Source organism: Triturus cristatus, chromosome 3_1, assembly GCF_964204655.1.
Source record: "Triturus cristatus chromosome 3_1, aTriCri1.1, whole genome shotgun sequence".
NCBI lineage: Eukaryota > Metazoa > Chordata > Amphibia > Caudata > Salamandridae > Triturus > Triturus cristatus.
This window is the reverse complement of record NC_140583.1, coordinates 783,994,691-784,022,022: the sequence shown is the minus strand read 5'-3', so window position 1 is coordinate 784,022,022 and position 27,332 is coordinate 783,994,691. Positions and strand designations below refer to the sequence as shown.

General features: G+C 52.1%; 2 protein-coding genes across 6 annotated transcripts in view; one reads left to right on the top strand and one right to left on the bottom strand.

Moving 5' to 3' along the window:
* The window catches only part of LOC146861028 (putative methyltransferase DDB_G0268948), a 598,370-nt gene that overhangs the window by 470,379 nt on the left and 100,659 nt on the right, over positions 1 to 27,332 (bottom strand). The gene's annotated exons all lie outside the window — the stretch shown is intronic.
* LOC146861029 (uncharacterized) lies at positions 111 to 25,847 on the top strand. Its single transcript, XM_085646476.1, has 2 exons — positions 111 to 162; positions 25,231 to 25,847. The coding sequence occupies exons 1-2, from the start codon at positions 111 to 113 to the stop codon at positions 25,845 to 25,847; spliced, it is 669 nt and encodes a 222-aa protein (XP_085502602.1).

Below are 27,332 nucleotides of genomic sequence, written 5' to 3'. Positions count from 1 at the left end.
TTAGTATGTGCCCATGTCTGCCCTTTAGAATGAATGGGTGTGCAGGTGTGTGCTTGTGGACTCTTGGAAGTGAGTGTTCACGTTTGTACCCAGGCGACAACTCCAAAAAGATGCCAGCTGCTAATGGGCAGCAGGAGTCTGCTCCCCAGCAGCGGTGTGAAGGTATGTAGCCTGCCTCCTGATGTGATAGGCTTGCCATCTTAACTGAGAGAGCAGTCTGAGTGACAGCCTGCACTCAGAATGAAGATGCCTAATTATGCGTCCATTTTTCACAAGAACATGGGCTGCATGAGCTGGTGGTTAGCTATGTTCCACCTACCCTATTGTCTGTATCTACCTGACACATACCTCTCAAACGATTCTCTCCCTGCCATAGCGAGTAAACATGGGGGATTTTCAAAGCCTGGTGGAGAACTGCCCAAGTTGTGGGTGGTTGAATAAATGTTGGTTTTCTCTTTCAACTTCCCTTACAAAGTTTTGCTCACTGCTGTAGCAAAAACCGCTGAACTGAATTACAACTTACGTGGCATAAAAGTAGAACTTTACTCAGAAAATGGCCGTTTGTGGTTTGGTGTACACCAGCTCAGAAATGTTTTAGATATTTGCATTACAAAAAGCTGTCAAGAGAGGTTCAGAGAGTTAGAGATGGACTTCTGTAGGGTCTGTCTATTCAATCATGGCCTCTCCTTGTATTTGGATCTGTGGCCGAATTTAGGTTCCACATTCCATTGCAAGAGGGCCATTACTGCATACAAGCAACCAAAGTCAGTGTCCTGAAAAGTGTCAGGGGGAAAGTAGGAGAGTAGACAGAACTTCCTTTGACCCTATTAAGGAGGTGGTATGTCCCAGAGGATTCAAATGAGCAGAACCTCGTCACTAGATCCATATATTTTTCATTGAGAAGCCTGCAAAGACATAAAAATCACATTGCAACTGTGCATGGGCAATGATCATGTGCAGTGCGCTCTATGGAACCGGGGCTGATGCAGGGCCTGACTGTAGATCAGGTCATGTGCCCATAGCCCATGATGCATGACCAAAGTCATGCACAGATGGTTGAAAGGCAGCAGGGCTGGAACAGGGTATGGCCACAGGCCAGGTATGCAACCAAAAGCCATGTAGTCAAGAGTGGATGGCTGCATGTCCTCACTGTAGGCCAAACCCTGCAGCTAATTACTGCTGTGCATTTCCAAAGGCCATGGCGGTCAGGCTTGGATGCACAGTCGGTTGGCGACAGCCTCTATACCCAACCCCCTTGCAGTGGGGTCTGGCCACAAGAGAGATTAGACAATGATCCTGCACCCAGCCGCTTCCTGCATGGGCTAAGGGCAGGTGCAGCATTGGTTAGCTACCCAGAATGTTGGATGCAGGGCTTAGCCTCCTGCACCTAAATGGTGCTGCATGAGCCAAAGGTTGTGCACAGTAGTGGTTGGCTCTGTGTTCAGTTGGGTGCAGGTCTGACTGAAGACTAGGCTATTTAGATAAAAACCCATGTAGCACGAATTGTTCTTGTGATGGGTTGGACATAAGTCCTGGATGCAGAGTCTGGCCTTAGACCATGTACTGCAGCCAAAGACCCTGCACAGTTAGCTGAGTTTCACATGCCATGCCAAGTTTACAGTGAGAATTCACTGTCGTGGCTGAAGTCTGTGTGCAGCTAATTAATTCAAGTGCATAGGCATAGTGCAAGGACCTGGCTGTTGGTCCACCGTGCATTCTAAGAAGAAGAATTAGTGGATGTACACAGCAGGCTTTTGTCCCATGGTGTTTGCTCCAAGGGAGGTTAACTGCATGGACTGGTTTCAGACCTAACCCTATACCCAGGCCCTACAGCACATGATGAAGGCCATGTGTGGTCAACCTTTGCTACAAGATGGGTTGAGCACTGAACCTGGCGACAGGGCAGGCCCTAAACCTAACACCCTTGCAAGGGGTGGCTGGCCAAAAAGGGGATTCGACATAGGCCCTGCAGATAAAGTATGTGGTGCCCTCGAGATTGGAGTACCATAAATGTTGGGCACTCCCCTGTACTTAGGCCAGATCATGCACGCAAACCTTGCTGTGCCCAAACAGAGATTGTGCAGGGTTACCTGCACAGTCATGGTGGCAGTATGTTAGGCTGGGTGCAGGCCAGCCCCTGGAGTGAGTTCACGCAGAGCAGGAGTTAGCCACATGGTGGGTTGGGTGCATGACAGGATGGAGAGCCTGGCTATGGGACATGTGCTAAAGTCAAATTTTATTCACAACTTGTTGAGTGTACACAGTGAATAGGCTTTCAGAGTCAGTGAATGCAGATGCAGAAGTATGAAACAAGTGTGTGGCTTTGACACAGTGAGCGAGCGAGGCGGTTTAGCTCAGCTCTGTTCCGTGTCTGCCTCGTGCTGGCACCCGCCCAAGATTGTCGCGGCCAGAGCCGATAGCAGCAGCAGCACCCACCCCACTATGCTGTTCAGTCAAGGGGGGGTGGAGGGGAGGTACAGAGTGAACATCACCTGCACGGTGCATCACAGCAGGTAGAGAGGAGGAGAGGGACAGCAGAGCAGCAGAACCCATGCCCTTAAGAGCGCCTAAAAGCCCCTAGAGCTACTATCTGTCTCATAAGAAGCAGGGGAGGAGGACTAGCAGTGGCTCTGTAAGAAAAATAATAAAACCTGAACAAAAAAAACTTTCCAGTAGTAAGTGGGAATAAAGACCCCTCTGCCTCCAGGAGTCCAGGGGTGGGAGACAGGGCAAGAAGGCAAAGAGTGACTCCCCAAACACACCATGCCTTAAGCTCCAAGCCGCAGTACCCTGGTCTAGAAAAAGATCAAAAAGGGGAGAGCATTCGATTTTTCTTACAGCACACCTCCTCCATCAAAGGACTTTCAAAGCTACTCACGGCACAATACCCAAACATATTCCTTATTTCCGATTCCATGAGAACACCCACACGCAGCATAGCCATCCCCCTTAAAAAAGTTCTATGAAGTGGAAGTAACTGATGAAGTCGGAGTCATAGCTAGTAAGCACTTCAAGAATCAAGCAGCCACACTCAACATCAAGCAAGCCTGGCCATGAGATCGTGCAAAATCAGAGGTGCGGTAAAAAAAACGCAAGGAAAACTCAAGAGGGAGATAGGGGGCCTACGAGACATGGCGTCAACAACTAATGGATTACAGGACTCAGCTTCAGAGTTTGACATAGACATAGACAGTGTCGAGAAAGGCGAGCCAACCTCAACTGTTATGCCTTGCTCAAGCACAAAAGCCAGCAAGCGGGCGCTTTTCACAGACATCCTAAAAGCGTACCTCAGGGACTTCCCCCCCAACAACCATCAGGAAGCCAGGACGGGCAACAACTATAACATCTAAAATCAATGCATTGAGGAGATCCTCTCCAATAATAAGAGCAACAAGAGCATAAATAGCATAAATATCTATTGCGTCGACCGAAAAGAACCTCACTCTCCAACAAGAGAAAATTCAAGCAAGCAATCAGGACCTCCAAATAGCAAATTATTTAAATTTGCTAGGCAGTTCCCAAGGACACTGTCACCAGCTCGTAGAGGCCCTGGTTCACATGCAGCCACAGTCAAGCTGGGAGCCACTAATCAGCCAATTGGACCAGCTAGTGCCAAGGCCTCATCAAACACCATCTGATTAATCCAATGGCGATCTAGTGCTTTGGCAAGACAATCTTTTAAGCCCATTCACACCATCTCACTCACCAACTGAGTCTCAACCACTGGATCAGCTGGAGCACCTACCAGCTTACAAACAAGACTGTTATTATCTTCCTCTCACCACTTCAATCTTCCAAAAAAGCAAAACAAACGGAACAGGAAGCATGCAAATCAAATCCAAATGGGCGTCCGTCTCAGGAGACAAAAGGACCAACAATCGCCTTTACAACCGAACCATGTGGGGAGGCACAGCCAAGAATGCACGAGGATCAACAAGAATAGCCCACGACAGAAGTAACCACTCACCCTCCAGCCCCCTCCGTGTGGCACCATCTGTTAAACACCATGGAAGTCATTGGAACCGCCATGACATACTATGCAGATAAGCTCAACACTCAAGTTGAGCTACTAAATGTAGGAAGGTGGATATCTGACTATGGTTACCCCCAACTTTTTGCTTAGTGTCTAGCTGGTTTTTCGACTTAGTTGGCCTTCAGGCATCCATAGAAGTCCACGACGAAACCCGACGCAAGTTCACACCTATGCACCCGCAGCCCGTGGGCTAGGTAACTTGGGTACTTTGGTGCTCACAAGGGCATTGACTATCCTAGAGTCTAGTTTCCGAGTCTCGACTTTCTAGTTATACCAGAAGTGTCCTAAAACTGCTTATTTCTAACTGCTAGTGATTCTATCGACTTTTACGCATGAGTTTTTCCACTCTGCACCTGAATCCCGTGGGCCTCCCACTTCCTAACTGTTGGTAGTATAGTGTAGCCCCAGCGATTCCCTAGGCCTAGGCCTATCCTGTGTTCGTGACAGTGGTCCTTATACCACTTACTTAGTATATGGTTTGCGTGGCCCCTAGGGCCTAACTGTATTACTTACCTGTGTGATTTAATGTATGCATAATTAAGACTGTGTTGTACTTACCTCGAATCTCATAAAGAGTGCTGAGGGTTTGACTAGAATAAATACATTCTATTTTTATATATATCTGTTGTGGTGTCCTTTCATTTGGTATTCACGGGATTACATATGGTATAACAGCTGGCTTCACATGCCATTCAGAGTTTAGCCTAAGACTGCTCTTGTCCATGCTACCACTAGGATAGCTGGTCTAGAAGGTTGACTTTACAACCAATCACCATAAGGGTTGTTTGGACTGATACAAGGTGTACACTAGAATTAGTGACACCATATATCAGGCCAACTTCTCACATTGGTGAGCAGCGGTTGGGATCTGAGCTTGCTGTTGTAATACCATTGTAATCTTGAGATACTAAATTGAAAGATCACACAGATATTGTTTAGGTACATATAACATAGTTTAAAAATACTTAAGTCCTACTGGACTTAGTTGTTGTAGGTTGAAGGGCCTAGCACACCCTGACTACAACTACTAGTAAGGTTTAGTAGATACAACTAGTGTAGGTAGGTGCACACACCACACCCTCACTAGAATCATGTCCCTGAATGGAGATCACACATACTCCCTCAGGAGAGGAGAATCCTAGACAGATTCATTCACTTTCCAGGAGATGAGACAACTGTGTACCTCCAGGAGATTAAAACAGGGTTCCAACCCTACCCTTAGACAGCTAGTGGAGCTTCTGGAGGCCTATGATGCTGAAAGAGCTGCCAAGTATGGTGCCATAGCTGTAGATAAGGGCCTCCCCTTCACAGAAGAGACCCCTGACTTAACTGATACAGATGAGTCAGAAGAGACCTCAGAGGAAGAGGGAGGTAGCAAGACCCCAGTCAAAAGACTTAGTCAGGCTAACTTAAGCTTACATGGGAGCTTGCATGGGAGCTTCCCTTACAGGCCCCTAAGTAATCTTAAAAAGAGAGATAGAAGGGGTAGATCTCCCTCAGGGGACTCTCTCCACTCCTATCACTCAAGAAGCTCCAATGCTTCATCCCACAGGGGGATGACTCCCCCCCCCCCCCCCCACAGGGGGATGACTTCCCCCCAGAGGAGAGAGCATGAGGCCAGAATGAAGGAAGCCAAACTGAGGATTGAAAGGGAAGAACTTGCCCTTGCCAAAGAGAAGCTTGCTCTGGCCAGAGAGCAGAAATTGTGTGGGTCAGAACCCACTGGTGGCAGCAACATTCCTAGAGATAGGGATAGGTCTTATGACCATAGAAACCTAAGCAAGATAGTCCCCCCCATATCAGAATGGGGATGACATCCACAAGTGGATGACTGCTTTGGAGAGGGCCTGCAAAGTACAGCAGGTACCCCTGAGTCAGTGGGCAGCAATCTTGTGGCTCTCCTTTTCTGACAAAGGTAGAGACAAGCTCCTCACAGTCAGTGATGAGGATGCTAACAATTACAAAGTCCTGAAGAGTGCTCTGATAGATGGGTTTGGCTTAACCACTGAGCAATATAGGTTGTTGTTCAGAGACACCCAGAAGACACAGACACAGGACTGGTCTGATTTTGTGGATTGTGCCACTAAGGCTTTGGAGGGTTGGTTAACTGGCAGCAAGGTGCAGGACTATACAGGATTGTACAACTTGATTATGAGGGAGCAGATCCTTAGTAATTGTCAGAACCAGCTTCTCCATCAACACCTGCTAGACTCAGATTTGACCTCTCCCCAAGAATTGGGAAAGAGGGCAGATAAATGGGTCTGGACCAGGATTAGGCCTAAAAATCAGGGTGGTGACCAAAAGAAAGATACCACCAAGCCTCAGGAGAAGGGTGGGGATAAAGCAAAAGAGAAATCTTCCTCAGGGCCCCAAAACTCCACACAGGGTGGTGGGTCCCAAGCTCCCTCCTCTACCACAGTTAAAAAGCCTTACTGCCATGAATGTATAATTCCTGGGCATTGGAAAACTGACAGCAGTTGCCCAAAGGCTAAAAACAAAACTGTTCCTCCAATTACTCCTGTCACACCACCTATTACTGTCAGCAGTAATCCCCCAGGTGGTGGGAGTGCCCCCAAAAATTTGGTTGGGTTTTCTTGGGGAACACAGGGGGACCCTGGCTTAGCCAATTCCCCCTACAGCAGCTACTCTGGTCTGTGATGGTGGCATGGGGTTTGCCAACTTCACTACCTGTCCCAACACTTTGGGTAGGTACAGACAGGAGCCCTACATCAATGGTAGAAAAGCGAGGCCTACAGAGACACTGGAGCTAGCATCACTATGGTGGCCTGTAGGAAGGTGGATATCTGACTATGGTTACCCCGAATTTTTTTGCCTAGTGTCTAGCTGGTTTTTCGACTTAGTTGGCCTGAGATCCTGCCATTCAGGATCTCAGCCTAGCTGCTCTCTCTTTAAAATGGACTCCATGTACCCTAGGTACATAACCAATTGGAATTGGATCACCCTGTGAGCCCCTGTACCGGTGTACACTAGGTACCCAGGGCATTGGTGTATCTAAGGCCTACCAGGGGCTGAAGCATGTATTATGCCACCCCTGGCCTGGCCTAACAAATTTGACACAACTGGCTGATCACTCAGCTGGGGTAAGTTGGTGTAACCACCTCTTACTTAGGTGTAGTATACCTATACATAACCTTAAATGGGACACATGTTAACCTATAAGTCACTCCTATGGCAGGCCTTAACAATCCTGAAGGCAGAGTGCTTGGTTCCATGTGAGATGGTGCTCTGGCATGAGCTGAGCCTGTCTGCAGTGGTCGGAACAACTTCCTTCTACCGTTTCCAGATATTGTCATACCATATACTCTTAAGTGCATTATGAACCTCGCGGTTAAATGCTATCTTTGGTTTGGCTTTATCAAAACATGTCGAGTAAGGTGTCATACGAATTGGAATACTAACCCCTCGCCAATTTTGGCGACGGGGTTAGCATTCCACCCTTCTAGAGGGACACGACATGTACAGTACCTGAAACCCGGGTAAAATCAGACATAGCCTCAGCGCCACAAAATGGATGCTGCCACCACAGACACAAGTCTGCCCTTCTGCTGCTGGGAGTCCTTCCAGCTTGGGAGACGTGGACAAAGGGTTTCCTGCCAGGGGAGGTGCGTGCACCACACCAGACAGGATTTTGTGTATTGGTCAGTGTTGGACGTGGCCCATCTGGCAGGTCCGCCCCTGAAGTTTTTATGGTATATGTAACCTGGGGATGGTGATTCCCCCTCTGAGTGAGTGTGAGGAGAGAGAGAGACCCACCCTTCCATAGGAATACATGGGGAATGAATGAGTCCTGGGTAGTTCCCGGTGCGTAGGGTGTGCCGGGTCAAGTCTGGTATGTATGAACTCGTGAGGTTGAATGCTGCGCAACGGTATATGAGGTATGAGTGTGTCTCGTGTAGAAGTCCCCCTTTTGGGAAGTGGCATATTTGTGGAATATGTGCCTGGCGTATGATTGGCCGGGGCTGGTTGGTGAGCCTGGCTCCCAGGATCTGGGAGGGTCTGCCCGGTGGTGAATGGAGTGTTTAGCATACTGATGTGAGGGGAGGAGTGAGCCTGGGTCTGCTTGTGGATTGACCGTCTGGTTTGAGTGTCATGAATGAGGCTGGGTTTTCCCCAGACATTGCTGGCTCCACCCCCTGGGGTGCGGCTGATGTTCCTAGCCTGGCCAGTGTAAAGAATCCCCCATAACCAGTTCCAGCTGGTTCTCCCCCTGCCTGCCCCTTCAGACCCAGAATGTGTGTATAAAAAGGGTGCTGTGACACTCTGGACTTGTTCTTGTTCCAAACTCGAATCTACCAGGGGCATGCTGCTGCTGGGGCCCGGGGGAAGGCTTGCCTCCCTGGGCCCTGCCCAGCCCCTGGATACCTGGAGGACTTCTGGGACCCTTTTGGACTTCATTTGCTGTGCTTCCTTACTAAGCCTTATGGACTCTAGGCTGCCCTAGCGCTTGGTGGGCGCTGTACCTGCACTCTGCTGAGGGGCGCTTCATTTCTGTGGCAGAGCGCTTCCCTGGTTTACCCGAGCGCCTCTCTTTGCTGCCTGCAGCGCTGGGCTGCGATCTTTTTTTAGAGGGAATCCCCAGCGTAGGGATTCCCCCGCCTTGTGTCCTGTTGCGGGTGCCCACCCCGCTTATTCCTTTATTTCTAATTGTATGCAGGTGCCCACCCTGCGTCTTCATTGCCGTATTATCCCTATTGCGGGTGCCCACCCCGCTTATGGTTGTTTTATTGCGGGTGCCCACCCCGCGATCATAGAAGGAGAAATCACCGCCGCGGCCCGAGCTTCAGTTCAACTGCCGCCGAGTCCGCGGCCCGCCTGGTTGTGGGCGGGGCCGCGGGACGGAAGCGGAAGTGCCGCCATTGTCCCCGGAGCCTCGCAGGCTCCACCAGAGAAGTCCCGGTCCCGAGATGGGGGACCGGGCGAGGACCGGCGCCTCCAGGGACGGAGCTCTCCTGTGGTGAGAGAGCCCCGCAGGCAGCGCCGAAGGCAGACTAAAGGCGGAGGGGGCTCGAGGCACATTGCCGGTGCCTGCCCCACCACGGATGAAGAAAAGAGCCCGGTAAGTGGGGGCTCCTTGTTGTTGGTGCCCCTCGAGGCACAGTTCTCTCGGAGCGGCCCCGTTTGGCAGCGGGTCGCTCCAACCGGGACCGGATATTTCCTAGAGAGCGGGTGGCGCTCCCACGGTCAAGGGGCCATCTTCATGGTCCCAGAGCCCCCTGAGGGGGACTCCAACGAGACGGGCAAAATTGGTTATAGAGCCTAGAGGGCCCCAACGTCCCCCGCATTGTTTATGTTAAGAGCGTTAGTGCGCTCCAAAGTGACTTTCTGAGCTAGGTGGCTCCAACGTGCTGGATATTGTGTCATGGGCCATTTGAGAGCCCAGGCCCCTATTTGCCTTCCACAGCTGCGCAGCACTTAGTGCCAGCTGCAGCGTTTAGGCCCTGTGCTTGTCCCCAGCTGCCCAGCAAGTAGTGGGCAGCTGCTACGTTTAGGTTCTGGTGCGTCCTGGACTCTAATGGGATTGAGGTGTTATTGCGATTCATGCTAATGTGCTTTTGGGTGCTAGGAAATGTACTGTATATAGCATGTTTTGCGCACCCTGTGTTGTGTACCTCTAAATGTGGTCTTTTCTGCCTAGGAGGTTGTTTTACCTGCGTAGGTTGTTGGTAGGGAGAATGTACTTCCCTGTGTTATGTACGCCCCTAGTGTAGGTATACTTAGGTGGCTAGGTCTAATGGGTTAGACCAATGAGAATTGCATAATGTGATTCATGCCCCTGTGATAGATGCAGGATAGGTTTTACACCTGATGCTAGTGTGATGACGCTGAGGTCATTGGTACGCCAGTAGAGACTGGTTGTGCTCCACAGTTACTGTGTGTTATGTCCTATGTTTACTATTGGTGATTTGTGCTATGTTCTAAGTGCTAATTCCTGACAGGGGTCCATGTGGCCCTGTCCCCTGTACATATGATCCCTTGTAAATTCTGCCCGTGCCTGTTGGCACCTTGTAAAGTGTGTGCCTTTATTTAATGTGTGGTGTATAATACAGAGGCTATTTTTATACAATACCTTGTGTGGAGTTTCCTGTGTGGTGGGCCTGGGGTGTTGTTGCTGGGTGCTTGCGCAAATGCTTCACATGTCCTCCGAGATAGGCCTGGCTGCCCGCGCCGCGTTACCTAGAGGGCGAGCAGGGGTCGACCTTTCATAGGAGTGGTGGTCTCTGACTGGCTGGGGCGCCAGCCCTGGCCGGCCGGGGGCCCCATTTCCTACATTGGTGGCAAGCGGTGGGATCCGGACTTGTGTTTGCGCAGTACCCCAACGATAACTGGCCTCCCTGCAAAACTCTGTATTGTACATGGTTGCAAAGAAAGGAGATTATTGTTTTAAGAGGTTACGTAAATGTCCGTTCTGTGAAAGATGTGTTCAAGTTAGGTGTCCCTAGCTTGGGAGGGTAAATCATCTCCCTAGAGTAATACGGTTCTCTGGATTCACCAGAAGGGTGGGATCCAGTAGTGGTTGCGAAATTGTGGTCAAATATGTATGGTCCGTGTCCCTGCCCTAGAGTAATGGTACCCGTGCCCCGAGGGTCAGGTTGAGGAATCAGGGGCGGTGGAAAAAACTGTCCTACCAGTCTAGGGGACGGTATGTGCATGAATGTTGAGGTATGATGAGTAATAGAATATAAGTTCCCTGGGATGGGGAGCTTGCTGAGTCAACGTTAATACTGTCCTTCCGTACCCCGCTGAATGTGGTTTAGGCGTCAGGTGTCGCCCTGGCTGAATTTATGTTAAGTTGTATCCCGGACAAGGAAGACCTGCTGGCGCTGCCGCGGCTTGCCTTGGGGAGAGCTGAACGTTGAGACCTGCTGGCGCTGCCGCGGCTCATTTTTGTTAAAGTTATGGTAGTTGTATCCCGGACAAGGAAGACCTGCTGGCTCGGCCGCGGCTTGCCTTGGGGAGAGCTGAACCTTGAGACCTGCTGGCGCGGCCGCGGCTCGTTTTTGTTAAAATTATGGTAGTTGTATCCCGGACAAGGAAGACCTGCTGGCTCGGCCGCGGCTTGCCTTAGGGAGAGCTGAACCTTGAGACCTGCTGGCGCGGCCGCGGCTCGTTTTTGTTAAAATTATGGTAGTTGTATCCCGGACAAGGAAGACCTGCTGGCTCGGCCGCGGCTTGCCTTGGGGAGAGCTGAACGCTTAGTTCCCAGGTGGAAGACCAGTGGAGGGAGGAAGTTCCAAGACTGATAAGAAAGTGTGTTCTGAGGGTGTTCCTCCTGGGAGGACGCGGAACCTCAGAAGTAGAGGTAGGGTGGGGCATTCTTGCCCGTGACCTCTGGCAAGCCTGAGGGTGCGGACCCTAGGTGGAAGGAACAGTGGTAGGCGTGGCTACCCCGAGAAAGGGAGGGGAGAAGGGCTATTGTGGGCCCGGGGTTACCACCCCCCACTCCGGATTAGCAGGGACCAGTGGTGTCTGGGTAGCCCAGGGCCTGGTCCCGGTCACGGACAACTAAGGCGTGTCCGTGGGGTAGCCTGGTTGGGCCTATGTCTTTATTATTTTTTATTTTTTTATTTTTTTTTCTTAATCTTTAGCGTGTGTGTGTCTATCGGTCCAGGTGGGCGTTGAGCTGGAGGGTGGCTCGGTAGCGCGGGCCACGTCCATGTTCTATCGCCCTGCACGCAGGGAAGTCCATCACGGTAGTGATTGGTCTGCCCTGCCTTTGGGCTGGGAGGGGCATGTGTTGGACGTGGCCCATCTGGCAGGTCCGCCCCTGAAGTTTTTATGGTATATGTAACCTGGGGATGGTGATTCCCCCTCTGAGTGAGTGTGAGGAGAGAGAGAGACCCACCCTTCCATAGGAATACATGGGGAATGAATGAGTCCTGGGTAGTTCCCGGTGCGTAGGGTGTGCCGGGTCAAGTCTGGTATGTATGAACTCGTGAGGTTGAATGCTGCGCAACGGTATATGAGGTATGAGTGTGTCTCGTGTAGAAGTCCCCCTTTTGGGAAGTGGCATATTTGTGGAATATGTGCCTGGCGTATGATTGGCCGGGGCTGGTTGGTGAGCCTGGCTCCCAGGATCTGGGAGGGTCTGCCCGGTGGTGAATGGAGTGTTTAGCATACTGATGTGAGGGGAGGAGTGAGCCTGGGTCTGCTTGTGGATTGACCGTCTGGTTTGAGTGTCATGAATGAGGCTGGGTTTTCCCCAGACATTGCTGGCTCCACCCCCTGGGGTGCGGCTGATGTTCCTAGCCTGGCCAGTGTAAAGAATCCCCCATAACCAGTTCCAGCTGGTTCTCCCCCTGCCTGCCCCTTCAGACCCAGAATGTGTGTATAAAAAGGGTGCTGTGACACTCTGGACTTGTTCTTGTTCCAAACTCGAATCTACCAGGGGCATGCTGCTGCTGGGGCCCGGGGGAAGGCTTGCCTCCCTGGGCCCTGCCCAGCCCCTGGATACCTGGAGGACTTCTGGGACCCTTTTGGACTTCATTTGCTGTGCTTCCTTACTAAGCCTTATGGACTCTAGGCTGCCCTAGCGCTTGGTGGGCGCTGTACCTGCACTCTGCTGAGGGGCGCTTCATTTCTGTGGCAGAGCGCTTCCCTGGTTTACCCGAGCGCCTCTCTTTGCTGCCTGCAGCGCTGGGCTGCGATCTTTTTTTAGAGGGAATCCCCAGCGTAGGGATTCCCCCGCCTTGTGTCCTGTTGCGGGTGCCCACCCCGCTTATTCCTTTATTTCTAATTGTATGCAGGTGCCCACCCTGCGTCTTCATTGCCGTATTATCCCTATTGCGGGTGCCCACCCCGCTTATGGTTGTTTTATTGCGGGTGCCCACCCCGCGATCATAGAAGGAGAAATCACCGCCGCGGCCCGAGCTTCAGTTCAACTGCCGCCGAGTCCGCGGCCCGCCTGGTTGTGGGCGGGGCCGCGGGACGGAAGCGGAAGTGCCGCCATTGTCCCCGGAGCCTCGCAGGCTCCACCAGAGAAGTCCCGGTCCCGAGATGGGGGACCGGGCGAGGACCGGCGCCTCCAGGGACGGAGCTCTCCTGTGGTGAGAGAGCCCCGCAGGCAGCGCCGAAGGCAGACTAAAGGCGGAGGGGGCTCGAGGCACATTGCCGGTGCCTGCCCCACCGCGGATGAAGAAAAGAGCCCGGTAAGTGGGGGCTCCTTGTTGTTGGTGCCCCTCGAGGCACAGTTCTCTCGGAGCGGCCCCGTTTGGCAGCGGGTCGCTCCAACCGGGACCGGATATTTCCTAGAGAGCGGGTGGCGCTCCCACGGTCAAGGGGCCATCTTCATGGTCCCAGAGCCCCCTGAGGGGGACTCCAACGAGACGGGCAAAATTGGTTATAGAGCCTAGAGGGCCCCAACGTCCCCCGCATTGTTTATGTTAAGAGCGTTAGTGCGCTCCAAAGTGACTTTCTGAGCTAGGTGGCTCCAACGTGCTGGATATTGTGTCATGGGCCATTTGAGAGCCCAGGCCCCTATTTGCCTTCCACAGCTGCGCAGCACTTAGTGCCAGCTGCAGCGTTTAGGCCCTGTGCTTGTCCCCAGCTGCCCAGCAAGTAGTGGGCAGCTGCTACGTTTAGGTTCTGGTGCGTCCTGGACTCTAATGGGATTGAGGTGTTATTGCGATTCATGCTAATGTGCTTTTGGGTGCTAGGAAATGTACTGTATATAGCATGTTTTGCGCACCCTGTGTTGTGTACCTCTAAATGTGGTCTTTTCTGCCTAGGAGGTTGTTTTACCTGCGTAGGTTGTTGGTAGGGAGAATGTACTTCCCTGTGTTATGTACGCCCCTAGTGTAGGTATACTTAGGTGGCTAGGTCTAATGGGTTAGACCAATGAGAATTGCATAATGTGATTCATGCCCCTGTGATAGATGCACGATAGGTTTTACACCTGATGCTAGTGTGATGACGCTGAGGTCATTGGTACGCCAGTAGAGACTGGTTGTGCTCCACAGTTACTGTGTGTTATGTCCTATGTTTACTATTGGTGATTTGTGCTATGTTCTAAGTGCTAATTCCTGACAGGGGTCCATGTGGCCCTGTCCCCTGTACATATGATCCCTTGTAAATTCTGCCCGTGCCTGTTGGCACCTTGTAAAGTGTGTGCCTTTATTTAATGTGTGGTGTATAATACAGAGGCTATTTTTATACAATACCTTGTGTGGAGTTTCCTGTGTGGTGGGCCTGGGGTGTTGTTGCTGGGTGCTTGCGCAAATGCTTCACATGTCCTCCGAGATAGGCCTGGCTGCCCGCGCCGCGTTACCTAGAGGGCGAGCAGGGGTCGACCTTTCATAGGAGTGGTGGTCTCTGACTGGCTGGGGCGCCAGCCCTGGCCGGCCGGGGGCCCCATTTCCTACAGTCAGGTAGGGCTTGAAAGGAATCAGACATGCCTGAGGCTCACAAGGAGCCTCGGTGCATATGCCAGTTCAAACCGGTCCTGGGGCACACCAGCCCCGGACCTGGGGCGAGCTGGACAAAGGATTGGGGGTGTAACCACCCCCCTTCCTGGTCCCACCCTTAGGGAGGGACCTAGCAGGTAGTCCGGCCCCTAGAATCCGCTTAAAGGTAGGAGCTGTGTCCTAAGACTTCAGACATCCTGGAATTAACTTAACCACAAGAAGAAGACGGGAACTTTGACGCTCTGCTGCACAGAGGACAGAAGGAAATCTCCCCTATGGTCAGGGAGTGACCATCTTGCTAACGCAAGCACCAACCAGCTATTCGACATCTGCTTTGCCACCGCCTCCCGCCGGAGCCCAGAGCCCGACAAGACCTGGACCTCCAGACCTCTCACAGCCCGATCCACAGTCCTTGCAAAGAAGGAACCCGTGGAGGCACCGAGACACGTGGAGCCAGCCATCTTGAAAGACCGACGACAAGCTGCAAGCGCGACAACAGAGGCTCCCTCCAAGTTGTGCTTTGGGTCCTGAGAAGCCCAACACCCGAGCAGCATCTGCACCAAAGGTGAGCCCTCCAGCATCTCCACGATCTGCGTGGGGCCCCTCTGCACTTTGCATCTCGACGCGCCTGCCCGGTCCCTGGCCCATTGGCTAGTGGCCATTTTGGTGACCTAACTTGAAATCAACGACGCTGGTCTGGTTGCTCCAGACTGGCCCCAGCTGCTCTCCAAAGGAGCAGCCCCTCTGACCTTGCTGGTCAGAAAAATCAGCTTTCTTCTCTTTCCACGACTCCTGCCTTTGCCAAGGCTTGTTTGCCTCTTTCGAGTCGCCGACACCGCCGACAGCGAGAGCCTGCATGGGACAGCTCGTGAACCGACTCCTGGACGTCGTCGACCTTCAGGGACCACGTGGCTGCGGAGACAAGCTACACCTCATCACCTGTTTGCACCCGACATCGCCTGGTACCTACCTGATGCCACACCGGTCACTGGCTAGTGACTGTGAACACTGTCCCCTCTGCTTTCAGGTCTTCTACAACTCCGATCCACTCTTGGATCCACCGCATCTCTTCTGGACCGACCGCCTGCAGCATCTTTGTCATCAGGCTCCATTGAATCGATAGACGAAACCCGACGCACTTCGAGACCTATGCACCCGCTTCCTGTGGGTGAGGTAAAGCTGGCACTCCGGTGCCCAAGTGTAGAGAAACATCTCTAGTGTCTGTGTTTTAAGTCTTAAGTTCGTAGTCCATCCAGAAGACCCTTCTAGCAGTAACTTTTGAACTTTTACGCACCCATTGAAAACCTATGGGAGCACGCGTGTAACTTTCCTCACTGCACACGCGACCCGTGGACCTCCTGGTCACTAACTGAAGTTAGCTCCTTGTAGGCCCAGCGATTCTAGAGGCCCTAGGCCTTTTCCCTTTCCTGTTCGTGGTACTTATACCACTATTTTAGTATATGGTTTGATCGGCCACCAGGGCCTATCCATATAAAGTGCAACTTCTGTATATCATAACATTGTCTTGTTTAACGATTTGTGCTCCTGTGCTCATAAAGAGTCTAGGGGATACTTTGAGTAATAAATACATATATATTTTGAATATATATCTGTGTGGTGTCCTTTCATTGGTATAAAGGGGGGGTTACATATGGTAAAACAGCTTGCTTAACACGCTTTAACGAGTTTAGCCTCAAAGACTGCTTAGCCTACGCTACCACTAGGGCAGCTAGTCCGAAAAGGTTGACTTACAACCACACCATAAGGGTTGCTTGGCATGGTACAAGGTGGTCACTTTAACTAGTGAACAGCATATACCAGGCCAACTTCTCACATGGCCCATAGGCTAGTTCCATCTGAGCAGCTTTTGCCTGGTTTCTCATACCAGGTAACTAAAATTGATGGCAAACAGAACAGTCATCCCATGGCAGAGGTATGTCTCAGCTGGGGAGGTGTCACTGGCCCTAAAAGGGGGGCAGTGTCCCCAACCTTCCCTGTAGACTGCTTACTGGGAAATGACTTAGAACTCTCAGCTTGGGCTGGAGTTGAACAAGACACCCATTCTAAAATGGTAGGACTTTCACAAAAGGGTAGTGGGGTTGTGCCAGCCACAACCCCTGTCCAAGTAGATTTCCTCCCTGAAAAGGTTGGAAGGGCAGTGGTAGCCACAGCCCAGGCAAAGACAGACTTCCCTGTAGAGATTGGCAGAGCTGTGACAGTCACAGCTCAAACCCAAACTGAGTGCCTCCCTGAAAAGGTTGGCAGGACTGTAATGGTCTCAGTCCATACTCAGACTGACATAGGTGTAGTGAAGCCTGAAACTATGGATCACTCCACACAAACAGAGAGTAGTGGGGAGGAAGAAAAGTCTCCCTCTCCCCAGACATTAGGAAAAGGTCAGCCTCCTCAGGGATCTGACCTCACTCCTTGTGAAAGAACTGCCCCAGAGGTAGACAGGCCTAGCCTGGCAGAGCCTCTGATGTCAGTGGACCTTTCCAAGGTGGGACCCAGTCTGGTGCAGGTAGCCTGCCTCTCTCTACCCTGCCTCAGTCAGCCCAGGGCTGCAGAGGTCAGGGAGGCCAGTGGACCCCAAGATGGACCCTGTCCACAAGAACGCCCCCATCAAAAGAATGAGGATTGCCTGGCTAGTAGCCCTAGCCAGGTGATGGTTAAAAACATTCCTGAGGGATCTCCTTTACAGGTAGTTAGGGACCTCCCCCAGAGGGATTCTGTTGGGCACAGGCAAACATGGGACCTTAGGGCCCCAAACCCGACCTGTCCCTCCAGTAAGCCCACAAAAGGGACCCAGCCTCCAGCTTTAGGTAGCCAGAGGCTGACCCTGAGAGCACAGTGCAACTCAGTTAAAGAAAGAAAGGCATCCATGGTGGAGGATGATTGGAGGAAGCTGAGGCCTCATTTGAGGACACTCACTTCAGTACTCCATCTCAACACCAGCCTTTTACTTTGCAAAGACACACCCAAGGTAGAGATTCCCTATGGTGGAGACCCTATGATACCTTTAGGGTGAGGGATTGCTTAGTGGACCATGAGACAGGGGGTAACCATCCCAGTGCTGGTTCTTCCTTATATGGCCACTTAGGCAATAGAGGCTTACCTTGTCAAGGACAGCCTTATCTCCTTTCGTTTGTGGGGGGGGGGGAGGGGGTTGTGTAGGAAGGTGGATATCTGACTATGGTTACCCCCAACTTTTTGCCTAGTGTCTAGCTAGTTTTTCAACTTAGTGGGCCTGAGATCCTGCCATTCAGGGTCTCAGGCTGTCTGCTCTCTCTTTAAAATGGACTCCATGTACCCTAGGTACATACCCAATTGGTAAGGATCACCTTATTGGACCCTGTACAGTGTACCCTAGGTACCCAGGGCATAGGTGTACCCTAGACCTACCAGGGGCTGCAGCATGTATTATGCCACCCTTGGCCTGGCCTTCCATTGTGACACAACTGGCTGATCACTCAGCTGGGCCAAGGTTGTGTAATCACTCCTTGCTTAGGTGTAGTATTCCTATACCTACCTTATATATAGACACATGTGTACCTATCAGTCACTCCTATGGCAGGCCTTAACAATCCTGGAGGCAGAGTGCTTGGTAACATGTGAGATGCTGCTCTAGCATGAGCTGAGCCTGTCTGCAGCTTTCGGAACCATGTCCTTATAGCTGTTCTATGATATAGCCTACCATATACTCTTAAAGTACCTTATAATCTTAAACGGTTATGGTAACTATGGTTTGGCTTTATCAAAACATGTCGTGTAAGGTGTCTAACACTTTGGAATAATACCCCATACCATTTCTGGTGATGAGGATATTATTCCTCCCTTCTAGAGGGACAGACATGTTAAAATCCTACTTTGCTGTTTAACTCTCACCAAAACCTCAGCATCACAAAATGGATGCTGCTGCCACAGACACAAGTCTGACCTCCTGCTGCTGGGAGTCCTTCCAGCGAGGGAGGCCTGGACAATAGGTTTCCTGCTTGGGGAGGTGCTAGCACCTCCCCAGACAGACTTTAGTGTATTGGGGCTGGGAGGGCTGAAAGGAATGAGACATGCCTGGGGCACACAAGGTGCTCCATGCATAGTCCAGTTCAAACCGGTGCTGGGGCACTCCAGCCCCAGCTCTGGCGTGAAACTGGACAAAGGAAAGGGGGTGTAGCCACTCCCTTTCCTGGTCCCACCCATAGGAGGGACCTTGCAGGTAGCCCAGCCCAGTATATTAGTAGCTAGTTGGGCCCTGCTGAAATTAGATTAACCCGAATCTGCAACTTGAACAGAAACTCTGGACCTTCGACATTCGACCTCAGGAAGAAGACTGAAGAAATCTCCCTTGTGGCCAAGGAGTGACCACCCTGGGCAACCAGGCACCATCCAGCGACCGCTGCTTGCTTTGCGACTGAATCCTACGAGGGACGACTGCAGAGACTGACCAGCGCCGAGACTTCCAGACACCTCTGACCCAGATCCACATCTCCAGCGAAGCTGAGACCCGTGGAGGCAACGAGGGACGTGGGACCGGCGACTTGGGAAAAGTGGCTAGTAACTGACTAGCGCGACTTCCGAGGCTCCCTCAAGGCTGTGCTTCGGGAATTGAGAAGCCCCACTCCCGAGCACCATCTGCAAAGAAGACCAGCTCCCCACACTTCACGTGTTCTGCGTGGGTCCCTTCTGCACCTATGTTGCTCGACGTGTTGTCCGGTTGCTGGCCCGTTGGCTAGTAGCCTCTGCGACGACGAACCTTTACTTTCATCTTGCTGGTCTGGCTCCTTCAGACTGGCACCCGCTCCTCTGTGAAAGAGAAGCACCCCAGACCTTCCTGGTCTGCACCAGAAGCAAGTCCTCCATCCTGCGTGGGTTCCGCTTGCCAAGGCTTGTTGGGTCCTGACTCGACTTCGACGCCGCCGACTGCAAGAGCCTTCGTGGGACAGCTCACCTCCTGGTCCTGGTCGTCCTCGACGTCTCCTGGTACCCGTGGCTGCTGCGACAAGCTTCACCTCTTCACCTGCATCTTCATGACATCGCCTGGTTCCTTCCTGGTTCCTTCCCGGCTCCTGGCTGGTGACCTAGACTCTGTCCCTTCTGCTTGCAGGTTCCTTCCTTCTTGATCCCCACCTTGGGATCCACCGGACACTCTTCACTGACTGCCTGTCAGCAACTTTCCTTCAGGCATCCATAGAAGTCCACAACGAAACCCGACGCAAGTTCACACCTATGCACCCGCAGCCCGTGGGCTAGGTAACTTGGGTACTTCGGTGCTCACAAGGGTATTGAGTATCCTAGGGTCTAGTTTCCGAGTCTCGACTTTCTAGCTATACCAGAAGTGTCCTAAAACTGCTTATTTCTAACTGCTAGTGATTCTATCGACTTTTACGAATTACGCGTGAGTGTTTCCACTCTGCACCTGAATCCCGTGGGCCTCCCACTTCCTAACTGTTGGTAGTGTAGTGTAGCCCCAGCGATTCCCTAGGCCTATCCTGTGTTCGTGACAGTGGTCCTTATACCACTTACTTAGTATATGGTTTGCGTGGCCCCTAGGGCCTAACTGTATTACTTACCTGTGTGATTTAATGTATGCATAATTAAGACTGTGTTGTACTTACCTCGAATCTCATAAAGAGTGCTGAGGGTTTGACTAGAATAAATACATTCTATTTTTATATATATCTGTTGTGGTGTCCTTTCATTTGGTATTCAAGGGGTTACATATGGTATAACAGCTGGCTTCACATGCCATTCAGAGTTTAGCCTAAGACTGCTCTTGTCCATGCTACCACTAGGATAGCTGGTCTATAAGGTTGACTTTACAACCAATCACCATAAGGGTTGTTTGGACTGATACAAGGTGTACACTAGAATTAGTGACACCATATATCAGGCCAACTTCTCACACTAAACATCTTAGCTATCCACGTCCAGGGGATAGAACAAAAGTTGCAGACCTTAAACACTATGATAATGAAGGTTCAACGGGACCAGGACATCATCTATCATTCTTGTCCCCAAATAATCGATAAACTTACAACGGTTCCAATCATAATGACAGAGCTGCTGGGGGAAGTTAAGGAAATCAATTCAAATCCCGAACTAGCCAGGGATTGGCATTCAAAGCCGAAGACTGTGGCAGCCTCCAGTTGGCACAAAGTAACACTTAAAAAAAAAGATTTTAAATAACATAGAATGCCTATCTACAACTACACCTGACGTAAAGGAAGAGAGCGAGCAATTGAATGAACAATTGTCCGGAGGGTCAACGACCTCACCAAAACAACAAAATACAACAGGGAAAGTTGATGAAAGCTCCACATCAACACATCCACACGCCTCCCTTACGAAGAGGGAACGTAAACATCTGAGGAAAACAAGGGAAAATAAATTAAATAAACGGTGATCAGACCCATCACTTACACAAAAGGGAATCCCTCCTTATAATACCAATGAGAAAACCGAGAAAGATTTAGGAGCAGAAAACACCAGGGAAGCCCCAAAAATCAACAGTACAATGAACCACACATCGTTAACCACGAAAGAGGCCACAGATCCAAGAAGCAAAATACCTTCTACAAGCAAAGCACCCTCTACAAGCAGAACATATAATATATTCAAATTTCCGAACATGCGTGAGACAACCAAGACAGCAATCAAGGGCGAACCGAAGAACAACTCAATCCAACTCCCCAAGGAACCAATGATACTGAAATCAGCAATCAGGACGCAGCTATTGGCAGGAGGTTAGTCACGACAGAGACGTAAACTGCAAAGAAGGCCAGATAATTTCACCAACCTCTAGAGGTTTGGAGGCCAAAAACACCAATGAACCTTGAATGCATTTCACAAAATTCTATAGGTCACTCCTCACAAGTAGCACCATATCACCAAGGTACCACGAAGCATCAGCAGAGATATCGATTCACTGTTCCAAGCTACATTCAATGAATCTTCTAACCCCATGTAATGAAAAGATAGTGCTGGTTCCACACTATACTTCGAGGGGCACCCATGACTTACTGAACAGAAGCGCAATACTAAAACTATTAGAAGCTCTACCAGATCTGAGGCATATTAAATCTAGGGATCTGGAAAAATCAAGTTTAAACCCAACCTCAACCAATTGTAGTCTGAAATCACGACAGCAACCTGAGCAGATCACCTTATCTCAGAACAAATTTTGCTGCATAGGGAATCCTTTGCAACATGGGGCATGAGCTAAAAAAGGTGGCCCTACCCTCCTACCCAAGCCCACTACAAGGGTCTGATCAAATCACAGGTGTACTGAAAGGAGCAAAAGGGCCTAAGAGATTTCAGCATAGCCAAAGTTGGTTATCAAATCATAAGGCTAATCAACATCACAAGACCACAGCTCCTAGTAGCTAACCTTAAGGAGAACCTACAGGCAGAGCTTCTAAAAACCAAACACGGAATAGCATGAACTATCGCATGAAATGATTCCAAAACAGCTCAGGGCTGCACGATTTGCTCCTGGAACATGAGTGGTTTTTAGGCACTAAACTTGATGATGCTGACTTTGCAGAATTCCTTCAAGTGTATAATATCCTGTTACTTCAGGAAACCTGGCAGTCAATAAACACCCCAATCGTAGGCTATAAAGAACACCACAAAAGAAGCAAAGTACGGAAGGGCAAAAGGCAGCTCATTGATCTATATTTCGACGGACATTCTTTGGGAATATAAAGAAATAGATCCAGATTTCGAAGAGTCTTTAGAGATGTGATATAATTTGACTTCAAGTAGAGTGAGAGTCGGTATTGGTCTCACGAGTTGGAGAAGTCCAGTTCCACGTTTCCCGTCTCACCGAGCGCAGCGCGGGAGTGAGAGAGCAGGAGCAGGAGACGGAGATGCGGACGAGAAACGCCACCCCTGCCAAGAACACTGAGAATGCCGCGGTTGGCCCTGTCCCCCGCTAAACCCAGTCAAGCCCAGCCTCGGTCCCGGTCCCGGTTCCGGTTTTGTCCCGGTTTGGTCTAGATTTCCTTACTAGCCAAGCCCACCAAGCAGCCTTGCTGCAAGTGGAGCGCGGTGGAGCCGAGCGCGACTATGTGCGGCTGAGGCTGAGCCCCAATGGTTCTCCATTGCCGGGCCCCGGGGGAAGCAGAGTCGCAGACTAGTCTTCCCCCGGGGTCATTCGCGTGAGGGTAGGACCAGGTAGGGTCAAGGGGTGGAGTTAGGGGGTGGGTATATGAGCGCAGGGGAGGAAGGCGACTTCCTCTTCCTGCGCTCGGCACCATCGGGAGGGTTTAGCAAAGGGGAGTGTGTGTAGAGTAGTGTAGGGCTAGGCCTGGGTCGAGTTTTCCGTGGGTTAGCTGTTGCAGGGTCCGGCGGACATCGCGGTTATGGAGTGCGACGGAGGCGACGGTGTGGCGACCTCTGAGGAGGTAAGGCGGGCGTTGTTGGTTCTGGGGCGGGCCGGGCGGGAGGATCTTCTGCGGCCCGGTGTGCAGGGGGAGGCGTGGGTGGGTTTCGAGAGGGCCCCGCGGGCGGCCTCGGCGGGGGTGGCGGCGGCGGTATTGGCATGTCAGGAGGAGCCGCCGCCGCCACCGCCACCGCTGGTTCCCTTGGGTCTGCGTGGGAGGGGGCGGGGCACGGGCCGAGCGAGTCAGGCGCGCGGAGGCCGGCGCAGGAGCCTGCCTCCGCGTCTTCGTTTCCCCCCGCTGACCTTCCAGCGAAATGTGACGTGAAGTCGGCTTTCCGCTTGCTGCCTATACACCCGGCGGATTTTGCGCTCCTCGGGATGCAGTTCGGGGGGGCCATCTTCGTGGACAAAGTCCTGCCCATGGGGTGTGCGATTTCGTGCGCATTGTTCGAGATGTTTAGCACCTTCCTGCAGTGGGCCTTCACGCAGCAGAGTGGGCACCGGGATGTCACGCACTATCTGGACGATTTCCTCTTCCTTGGGAGGGCAGGCTCGGGGGACTGTGGCAGGGCTCTGTCAGGGTTCCAGGAGTTGGCGACGGGATTTGGGGTTCCTTTGGCGCCCGAAAAGACGAGTGGGCCGGGTTGCGTTTTGACATTCTTGGGCATTGAGCTGGATTCCATCCAATGGACAGCGAGGCTCCCGGTTGCGAAGGTAGTGGAAATTCAGGAGTGCCTCCAATGGGCGATTGGTGAGAAACGGATCGCGTTGCGGGCGGTGCAGCGGCTGCTGGGGTTCTTGAACTTTGCGTGCAGGGTGGTCAGGGCGGGGCGAACGTTCTGCAGACGGCTCGGCATGGCCATGTCGGGGGCAGTGCTTCCACACCACAGGGTCAGGATCTCCATGGGAGTGAGGGCGGATCTGCGGATATGGTTGTTGTTCTTGATGGATTTCAATGGGGTCTCCTTGGACTTTGTGGAGGAAAACACGGTTTGGCAAATCAAAATTTACTCTGATGCAGCTGGGGCGGATGGCTTTGGTATTTTCTGGGACGGGAGAGACCTGGCCGGAGCACTGGAGGAAGCAGGGGAGGAGCATTGCATTTTTGGAATTCTTTCCTTTGTTGGTGGCGCTGGAAGTGTGGGGTTCTGAGTTTCAAAACAGGGCGGTGTTGTTCCATGTGGACAACATGACGGTGGTCGAGTTGGTCAACCGGCAGAGGGCAAGGGACCTGAGGGTGTTGCGTTTGTTGAGAAGTTTCATGCTGAAGTGTTTGCGTCTGAATGTGATGTTTTGAGCCAAGCATGTTCCGGGGGCGAATAATGACATTGTGGATGCTTTGTCTCGTTCGCAGTGGCAGCGATTCCGGTGGCTGGCACCTGGAGCAGATCTGTGCAAGACGGGGCTGCCGGATGGCATTCGGGCCCTGGGGGAGTGAGGGTGGTAGGCCTAGTGGAGAATTCTGTTGCTGTGACCACCAGGCGGACCTACAGACTGGTGTGGGCAGAGTTTGTCGCCTTTATGGGTTGGAGCGGGGTTTCTGAGGCTGGGGAACAGGTAGTGGTGGAGCGTGGAGTGTTACAGTTTGTACTGCACTGCGTGGATAGGGGGTTGTCGGCTGCAACCATTTCAGGAAAGTTAGCAGGGGTGTCCTTTTATTGCTGTTTGTTTTTTGGTTTTGACCCTACAAAAAGTGTGATTGTTAGTAGGGTGTTGCGGGGTTGGGGCAGGGAGAGAGCGGGGGGGCACTGTGCCAAGGGAGGCCATAACGTTTGAGGTGTTGGTCCGGTTGGTTGCGGCGTTGCCGCTCTGTTGTTATGATGAGTTTGAGGTTTGGATTTTTCGCTTGTGTATGGTCTGGATGTTTTTTGGGGCATTTCGGGTTTCTGAATTACGGGGCACGCGTGCAGGGGAGGGGCGGAGGTATGAGGAAATCAGATTGGATGCGGGGCGTCTGGGGATTTGGCTCGGTCGGTGGAAGACAGACCAGTTGGGCCGGGGTAAGTGGGTTTGGTTGAATGAGATTCAGGGAGGGGGTGTGTGCCCGGTGGCTGAATGGCGGGCGTTTGTGAGTGTGATGCAGCTGGGGGTAGGGGAAATATTTTGTCACAGGTCAGGGGCACGGGTGACGGCTGGCCAGTTGTTGGCGGTGTTGCGCATGGCATTGGTGCGTTTGGGTTTGGAGCCGGCGGGTTTCACTCATTTCGGATTGGGGCGGCGACAGCGGCAGCCCAGCTGGGGTGGTCCTGGGATAGGATTCGGCAGATTGGGAGATGGAGGTCAAGGTGTTGTGAGCCGTATGTGGGTAAGTGATAGGGTGGGTTCAGGGAGTGGGGGGTCGGATGGGGAGGGGAGTGGCTTTCTTTGTGTGTCTCTAACCTATGTTTCTCTCTTAGGTTGCGTGGGAGGCCCCGGGGCCAAGACGGTCACATGGATCGTGGGGCATTCCTTTGTGCACTGGGCGTCAAAATACGCGGAGCAACAGGTGTACGGCCGTAACCTGGGACTCAAAGGACAACATCACGAAGTGCACTGGTGGGGTAAAGGAGGAATGCGATGGGGGGCACTACTGCCCTGGCTCGCGAAGATGGTCCCACAGAAGGGTTGCCCGGATCTGTTGATTATACACTTGGGGGAGAATGATTTGGTTCGGCTGTCGGGTTTGGCGCTCTTACAGCTGATGCAGAGAGACTTGGAGGTACTAAAGCACAGACTGGCAGGGGCTTGCATTGCCTGGACTGAGTTTGTTCCGAGGAGGATCTGGAGGGGAGCTGTTAAGCATGGGGCAATTGAAAAGGCGCGGCGGAAACTGAACAGAGCTATGCGAGTTTTTTGTGGAGAGAAAGACATTAAGGTGATCAGTCACCCGGGACTACGACTGGAGGAACCACTGTTATTTAGGGATGACGGGGTGCATCTGTCTAGACTGGGGAACGCCTACTATATGATGCAAATGAGGGATGTGGTCAGCAAGCTCTGGAATGAGGCAATCTGGTGTTGCAGGGATGTGTGAGGGGTCCTGGCCTAGGGGGTGGGGCAGGTATCCGCCCTACAGGGGGCTACCTGGTTGGCGGTACTTTGGAGGGGTTGGGGGGAGTCATTAGCGGGCACACCCATCCCTCGGGGGGGGAAGAGTGAACGAGGTGGGGGTATTGGAGGCGTGAGTGAAATGGCCGAGGAGAGCCGGGAGGATGCAAGGAGGTTTGTGGAATGGTGAGGAACGGAAGGGGCATGGAGTGGTACAAAAGGGGAGTGTGGAGTGGGTGAAAGGAGTGAAGGATGGTAGAGTGTTGTGGGAAAGTTTTATTCAGATAATGTTTGGTTATTGTTTAATGTTGTGCAGCCTGGTCCTAATAAATGGCCTTTTACGCTAAAGACACGGTGTGGTCTGTTTATTGCGCGATGCCGGGCCCCGGGGGAAGCAGAGTCGCAGACTAGTCTTCCCCCGGGGTCATTCGCGTGAGGGTAGGACCAGGTAGGGTCAAGGGGAGGAGTTAGGGGGTGGGTATATGAGCGCAGGGGAGGAAGGCGACTTCCTCTTCCTGCGCTCGGCACCATCGGGAGGGTTTAGCAAAGGCCACCCACCCGCCCTGCAGTTGAAGGTGGGGTTCAGGGTTGGCTAAAGCGTGCCAGTTTAGGACAGGCTGCGGGGTGGCGGTACTTTGGAGGGGTGGGGGGAGTCATTAGCGGGCACACCCATCCCTCGGGGGGTTGAAGAGTGAACGAGGTGGGGGTATTGGAGGCGTGAGTGAAATGGCCGAGGAGAGCAGGGAGGATGCAAGGAGGTTTGTGGAATGGTGAGGAACGGAAGGGGCATGGAGTGGTACAAAAGGGGAGTGTGGAGTGGGTGAAAGGAGTGAAGGATGGTAGAGTGTTGTGGGAAAGTTTTATTCAGATAATGTTTGGTTATTGTTTAATGTTGTGCAGCCTGGTCCTAATAAATGGCCTTTTACGCTAAAGACACGGTGTGGTCTGTTTATTGCGCGACGGACTGTTCACTGTTCAGTGTTTTTGCCTTGACTGCTGTGAGGAGGAGGACGCTGAATTCCTGCCTCGCGGCTCCCACCAATCTTGCCGATCTTTGCCTCCGTGCCTCTATGCACCTCTGTCCCTCTGTGCATCATCGAGACGCCGAGTTGCTGCCTCATGGCTCCCAGCCCACGGCCCCCGCTGAACTTTGCCTCTGTGCACCTCTGTGCCTCTGTGCACCATTGAGACGCCTAGTTGCTGCCTCGCAGCTCCCTGCCCACGGCCCGCTGAACTTTGCCTCTTTGATGTTGCACAGAGACCACTAACAAGTCGCCAACGGTTAGGTAGTTAAGTGCGTTTGAGCACGACCAAGATTCGACCCCTCTACAGTGCTCCCATCAGCTGTATCTCACCAGGCTGCTGCTATGGGTGCACTTATATGGCGCCGGAGGAGTTGAGGGCTGAGGGCTGTGAGCTCAAGTGACAGTGTGCAGCAGAGAACGGCGGTCTGCAAGTACAGCAGTAGTAA

What these genes read in the sequence shown, in the direction of transcription:
- LOC146861029 (XM_085646476.1), top strand. Translation starts at nt 111, where the DNA reads ATGCCAGCTGCTAATGGGCAGCAGGAGTCTGCTCCCCAGCAGCGGTGT. An exon ending in TCCCCAGCAGCGGTGTGAAG is followed by an intron (nt 163 to 25,230) that starts GTATGTAGCCTG and finishes TTTCTCTCTTAG; the next exon opens with GTTGCGTGGGAGGCCCCGGG.